The following is a 7,217-nucleotide window of genomic DNA, read 5'->3' on the forward strand; positions in this document are numbered from 1 at the left end:
TATTTAAATGTATAGTCTAGCCACAAGCAATCTGCAGCCCTTGGGATTATATGAATGAAATACCTAACGAAAAATGACCACCAAATTTTTTAGTCGTTCGACCTGCCTGCTGATGAATGATGTCTCATGCGGCACGCTTCTCGAAAAAAGGTTGCCCATGTCTGGCCTTGCTTGATGGTAGGATATGGAAAGATTGATGCTATACAGGGTATGTGACAGTCTCTTCACATGGTCTTCATTGGATTTCATTTTAGAGTCGATAAGAGGATTCTTCAGTTTTCCTGAATTGAAATAATTGTTTTAATTTATGATATTCTTATCAAAAATTCTATGAAGTTTGTCTGTTTAGTTTATTTACTGTTTTGTAAGTGACTTGGATAGAGAAGAACGTTCATGACTCTTGTCAGAGACTACGGAAAAAGGTGAATGAGAGGAGGAAATTTTTCTCAGACTCAAATGATAACTTAAACTTTCTTTTCGATACAAATACCCAAGAAGCACCAAGTGTTTGTGTTAAACGGTGAAGGATCACCACCCGAGTCTACACAGCTTACTTTTACCAATTTTATTCACAAAGCTTTGGCTAATCGGATGTTGTGGTTAAGGAACTTATCCAAAATATCCCACAGCGTGATTGGATCCGAAACCTCATAGTTTCAAAGCGTCCTTCCGAACCACGCATCTATAAAAGGGAAGTTTAACAGAAGGTCGTGGTTTTGATCTGAATAAATTGGAAGATGCTGAAATCTTACCTTATGACCTCCACTATTAGCTAAAATACTAAGGCGGTGAGCAGGCAGAATCGATAACACTCCGGGCAAAATGCTTAACAGCATTTCGTCCGTCTTCACATTCTGAGTTCAAATTCCACCGAGGTTGACTTTGTATTTCATCCTTTCGGGTTTGACAAAATAAGTACCAATCGAGTACTGGGGTCGAGATAATTGACTTGTCTCCTCCCCCGAGCTTGTTGGCCTTGTATCAACATTTGAAACTATTCTTAAATGAAATATTGATTTGACCCACTTTTACCAAAGCCGCACGTCTGTAAACCGGTGTAACCAATTCCGACACCTGTATATGATAGGTAAATGTTTTATGAATCACAAACTGAATGTAGAAATGAAAGTAGAACCCCGCCAGTTTATCTGCTTTTCTAATATTCATCACCTTTGTATTCATATTGTGTATCAAATGTAACAATGTAAAACTAAAGCAGGTCGTAAAAAAGCAACATTTACCAATATTATTAGATGATTCTTTCGCTGACAGCCGTCAGATGAAGCAAACTCTGAATTTCCAATATATAGAATATGGAAAGAGTGAACGAATGGCAATCTGGTGTGACATTAACTTGGACCAAAGTGTCTCAAAATGGAGTAAATTGGTGTTAGTGTTTCCGATATGTCTTATTTGTGATATGAGTCTGGTGTATTTGAGGTAGTCTGCATTATTTTGTGTTAAAAGCCATTATATCATGTATCAAATGTGACTGACTAAAAAATTCAAATTCGTGTGGTGAAATCAAGCATATCAAATATACAGCAATCGATAAGAGAAAAAGAGTCCTAGGGAATACATACAACCCATCCTTACATATGATTGCGATTACATGGAACATCAGCAAACAAGTAGAAAAGGTTATCGATTCTTCAGAGATGAGATTTCGGAGAAGGAGACCAAAAGTGTTCTATACAGACAGAGCCACAAATAAGTAACGGCCACCTGAAAGCTTCTCGACAATATAAGGTCCAGTCCATTGGATACCAAATGAGAAAAAGTAAGTCTTGAGTTGTTAGTAGTTAGAACTGGAAAACTGAAAGGAAAAACTAGGGAAGATAGTGAGATAGAAGATACCCGATGGCGTCACCAGCTGGTTACGGAAAAATATATTCAATAATGTGCTAAGATTTGCGGGAGAATAGGCGAGCGCGAAGATTCATGATCACCGACGCTTACAGGCACGGCACATGAAGAGAAAGAGAAGTAATGTAGAATTCTGCTCGATGGAACGCATAATTCCTCAAACTTATACGCATTGCAGGTGTTGGGTTCAGTAATTTACGAAGTTCCTTGTGTAAATCTTGCTGACAAACAACATGGGCATCAATTTTTCTAGGTCTACTATTGCAACTAGCACCAATGCCCTGAGTCTATTCCTTATCACAGGCTCTGAGTCTATTCCTTATCTTCGAATGCTTGATATTTTCTTACCAATATTTGAAGTCAATATTTGATAAATAATACAAGAAATGTTTCTTAATTTTGCCTACATCAGACAGCCTATACGCGGCTGTTTCATCTACCAGAAATAATAGCCAAATTTCCATTGAGTCATAAAAATGATGTTAGCATCACGTTGTATAACATAATATTAGATACATATCTCGGAAATTACCTTTAATTATATATCATCGATTAGTGTAATCAGGAACGGGCGTATACAATATCATTAGCTGTAGTATCGCTATCACCACTAACACCAAGTATTACCTGTAGTAACATCACTATTAACACTACGCCGACCACTATCATCAACAGCCCAGCCAGTACATCAACAATAACACCAATAACAACAATATTTGTAGCACCACCAAAACAGCATCAACACCTACAACAGCAACAATAAAACCAACCCCCAACTCTGCTACCTCTAACAACAGTAAAAAAGCCAACAACAATAATAATGTACAAGCAATGCAAACAATTGTACAAACCCCACCCCCCAAAAAAAAAACAAGAACATCATTACCAACACAACCAACAACAACAACAATGGCAGCAAGTGCATCGAAATGGCAGCCGTTTGATATTCGTTTACAAGTCAGGTGTATCAGAATTAAGTATCCTGATTATGGAGACAAGATACGGATAATAATTTTCGTGCATCCTTTTCATTACTGTATGTTTTTAGTCATCTTGTTATTTCTCCCTTCTTTTGCACTCTCTGTACTTCTAAATAAATTGCTAAATATAGTTAGATAACTTGGATATGTTTCGGCCAAAGGTTGACCCTGGTCATTTTTAAACGTAATAGCACCACCTGATAGGATCTGTTAAGTCATTTTAAAGTTATGTTTTTTTGCATCATCGTCCATTCAAGTAGGAAGTTGTTACTGACTGAGATGAATCGATGTGTAGATGGCTTATCTGGTATCTCTTGAAGTTGTCCAGGTTTCATTTGAAGGTGATGGGAGTTTTTTTCTTTTTTCATGTTATCCGGGATAATGTTAAACAGAGCATGGCTTGTTGAGGACAAAGAACGTTGTAGTTTTGGATTTATGCGTTGCAAATCTGTATTGTGTCGGGAGCGTTAAATATAATGTTCTAATCCCGCCGATGCAAACTTTGGCTTTCATCATTCCGGGATCGAAAAATAAAATACAAATCTAAGGCAGAGAACTGGCAGAATAGCCATAGAGTCGGAGTAGATGCCTTGGTGGTATTTGTTTCGGCTCTTTGCATTCTGAGTTCGAATCGCACCGTAGTCTACTTGAGTGGCAGACTTAACCCGTCAGTGGGTTTATCACCACTTCTTGGCATCCACTTTATTGTAAGCACGAGGAGAGAAGTAGGTCATCAAATTAAGGACACTTTCTCCCTTCCTCATTCCCACTATTTTTTATGGTCCTTTAGAGGGCCAAGCGCACTGTTCTTCCCTCTTAACTAATATATATATTTAAAAAACACAACATTCAAGCACACAAACACAATTATCTTGGGCAAATGTTTTGATATAATGTGACACAATTACGTCGTGGAAGAGGTTGTGTGAGTATGTGTGTGTGTATGTGTGTGTGTATGTGTGTGTGCGCACGCACACTCTGTTTTCTGTGTATGCGTATTGCTGCGCATATGTGTGTGTCTATGGTTTTCAAATTCTTTGATTTACTCAAGCTATAGCTATATGGTGTTCAACCCGTATGGAATCTGTATTGATGATTGGATAAATGTGCTCGTAGGAACATTTACCGCTTGTGTAATACGTTCCTCGTATTAAAACATGGAGTTATGTAGTAAAACACGGAAGGATCACAGCTAGAGCACCTTCGATCAGTTACCTCGATTATGAGTAATCTGGGTATAAGTATCACCAATCGCTACAAACACACGGGATAATGTAATCCTACGTAAACAATGCCCGTTAAAAAAGAAAAAAAAGAAAACGAAGATGAGGTTGTCATGGTCGGGAGTCTTTGATTATAGATCTGCTCAGTTAGAACTGAACTGAGGTGGAAAAAAATATCAACAACAACGATAAATAACCCATTCAGAGTTGAAACTACCAAATTTCACAAGTCATGAGTCACAATACTCCCGTATTGCCTTTTATAGACTACTGTTAAGCTACGTAAATGTTACATTGAAGTTTGAGTGAAACTTATTGAAGTGATAACTCAAGCTGAATTCTATGACGTTATAAACAAGTAAATGACGTAACAACAAGGATCGTTAGAAAGTAACGCATTCTTGGGATGTCGCTTTTTGGCCTTTATTTTTTCCTATAGTTTCTAAGCCTTCCTAAGCGTCTAATACGAACAAGAAAATTCGCTTCTGGAAAGTTAGTAAGCTGCAAAACTTAGATAATTGTTATAATTCTCTGAAACCAGATATATATCTTTTCTTGTTATCCATATCGCCCCTGCTGCTTGTCATTTGAAACTAATTGAAAAATTGAAAATAGTAAATAAATCTAAATTGAAAATTACCCCTCAGAATTACAGAACTATTAAAAGAACGAAAATTAACTATTCGGAAAAATAATTAAAAAGCGAATTAAAGAAAAAAAGGCATCTACCATGGCTTGGAAAGCTATTACAGTATTACCAAATGTCCGAAATACTAGTAAAAAGGAATTGATGGACTTCCTCCAACGGTACATTAACCCTCAACTTGAGCGCATTGAAGACCTTGGCAGCGGATTCGATTTATGTTTCGGGATGTTTTTACTTTTTCCTAATTCTATTAAAGTTTCCGAAATCAGGTTCGGTAAGAACCTAAGTGTTAGCTCGAGACATAATAATTTTAAACGGCTCCAAAGTGCATTCAATACTGTTGGTGTAGAAAAGAATTTCCCAATGGAAAATATGATGCGGGGAAACTTCCAAGCTAACTACTATTTTGGACAATGGTTTAAGGGGTTTTTTGAGGCTAACTACAGTGGCGAACCTTACGACGTAAATAAGCTACGCCAAATGTGCTGCAACCGAGCAGCATCAAAAGATCGATTCACCAAGGACATACGCGGAGGAGAATGCAGGTTAGCAGCAGAAGCCAAGAGAATGCCAAAGTACATCAAACAAAGAGCAGCTATTATCTCTCCTACTACATCTTCTCCTCCACCTCAATCTCCTCATCATACTTCTAATTCTCCTCCTCCTTCAAGGCTACAAAGTGCTGTGAGCATATTAACTAAGGCCAATTTGGTAGATACTTTGTCGCAGACTGACGAAACTTATTGCGGGATTCTTAACAGCATTTACAGCTTCGAACAAGAAGCAGATGAACAAAAAGAACTTCGATCTGATTTATTACGAGAGAAAGCAGAGCTTGAACAAGCAGTTAGGGAACTTCAGAAAGAAAAGGAAAAGTTGTCCACTAATTACGAACATTCGAATCGGGAAAAGAGGTATTTCTATGATAAATTACGTGAAATCGAAAAGTTATGCCTCGAGGAACCGATAGACAGCTTGAGAATGTCAATAAAAACAGTCTTATATCAACAAGGAATTCCTTTATAAAACTCTGTTCTCTATTACCCGTAATGTCAGTAAAACATGGATCAACAATCGTTGTTCTTCAGTCAGTGAATTTTATTTCTTCACTTCTAAATTATTTTTATATTTTTCCAGTTGTTATTTTTAAATTTTGATATTGATTTCTGTCGCCATTTATAGGACATTTTTATCATTCTTTTTTACCCTCAAAACGTCAGCTCTGATCAATTAAACTTATAATCGAAGGCATTTCTGTCTTGGCTAATCCATATTTTTCGTATATCAGGTTCTACTCGTCTCTTGTCTAAAACGGATGGGATTTCACTTGAAGAAATGTTTAGCTACAATTTCAAACAGATTGAGCGAACTAATAACAAAGGGGTCATTATTAGAGTTAATTAACATTGGAGTATTTCTTTTAATTGATAATTAAGAGGTCATTAAATGTACAAAAGGTCAAGATTCAGTAGAAGCATATCAGGCATCAAATGTCGAAATAATTTAAGACATCAGAAAGTTTACAATTTTTGGTATCTTTTTTATTGTTTGTCTTTTCCACTTGCTTCACTCATTGCGGCACACTGAGGCAACGCCTTGAAACGTTTGGTTGTACAAATCGGCTCAAGTAATATACTTATTGTCTACCAAATTCATTCACAAGGCTTTGAGCACCCTGGTACTATAGATGGAGTCACTATAGTTGAAGTCACTTAGCATCTCACGGTGGAACAACTCGGAACCATGTAGTCTGACTGCAGACGTCTTACCGCGCAGCATTTTTTTTAACGACTTATATAATAAATTTTAATTATATAACATTAAAATGACCTTTTTACTTACTCATTTACTGTCTTACTGTGGAGGCGCAATGGCCCAGTGGTTAGGGCAGCGGACTCGCGGTCATAGGATCGCGATTTCGATTCCCAGACCGGGCGTTGTGAGTGTTTATTGAGCGAAAACACCCAAAAGCTCCACGAGGCTCCGGCAGGGGATGGTGGTGATCCCTGTTGTACTCTTTCACCACAACTTTCTCTCACTCTTACTTCCTGTTTCTGTTGTACCTGTATTTCAAAGGGCCGGCCTTGTCACTCTCTGTGTCACGCTGAATATCCCCGAGAACTACGTTAAGGGTACACGTGTCTGTGGAGTGCTCAGCCACTTACACGTTAATTTCACGAGCAGGCTGTTCCGTTGATTCGGATCAACCGGAACCCTCGTCGTCGTAACCGACGGAGTGCTTCCATTCTCTTACTCTTTTACTTGTTTCAGTCATTTGACTGTGGCCATGCTGGAGCACCGCCTTTAGTCGAGCAAATCGACCCCAGGACTTACTCTTTGTAAGCCTAGTACTTATTCTATCCGTCTCTTTTGACGAACTGCTAAGTTACGGGGACGTAAACACACCAGCATCGGTTGTCAAGCGATGTTGGGGGGACAAACACAGACACACAAACATATACACACACATACATATGTATATATACATATATACGACGGGCT

General features: G+C 38.0%; 1 protein-coding gene across 1 annotated transcript; it reads left to right on the forward strand.

The window, feature by feature from the left end:
- Window positions 1–4,799: 4,799 nt before the first annotated feature.
- LOC115212245 (microtubule-associated protein RP/EB family member 1-like) lies at window positions 4,800–5,741 on the forward strand. The gene has a single exon (XM_029781082.1). The coding sequence runs from the start codon at window positions 4,800–4,802 to the stop codon at window positions 5,739–5,741; it is 942 nt and encodes a 313-aa protein (XP_029636942.1).
- Window positions 5,742–7,217: the final 1,476 nt, after the last annotated feature.

The sequence above is a fragment of the Octopus sinensis genome, linkage group LG5 (genome assembly GCF_006345805.1).
Source record: "Octopus sinensis linkage group LG5, ASM634580v1, whole genome shotgun sequence".
NCBI lineage: Eukaryota > Metazoa > Mollusca > Cephalopoda > Octopoda > Octopodidae > Octopus > Octopus sinensis.

Bases quoted from the DNA above. Each gene is read 5' to 3' on its own strand.
- LOC115212245 (XM_029781082.1), top strand. From the start codon at position 4,800: ATGGCTTGGAAAGCTATTACAGTATTACCAAATGTCCGAAATACTAGT.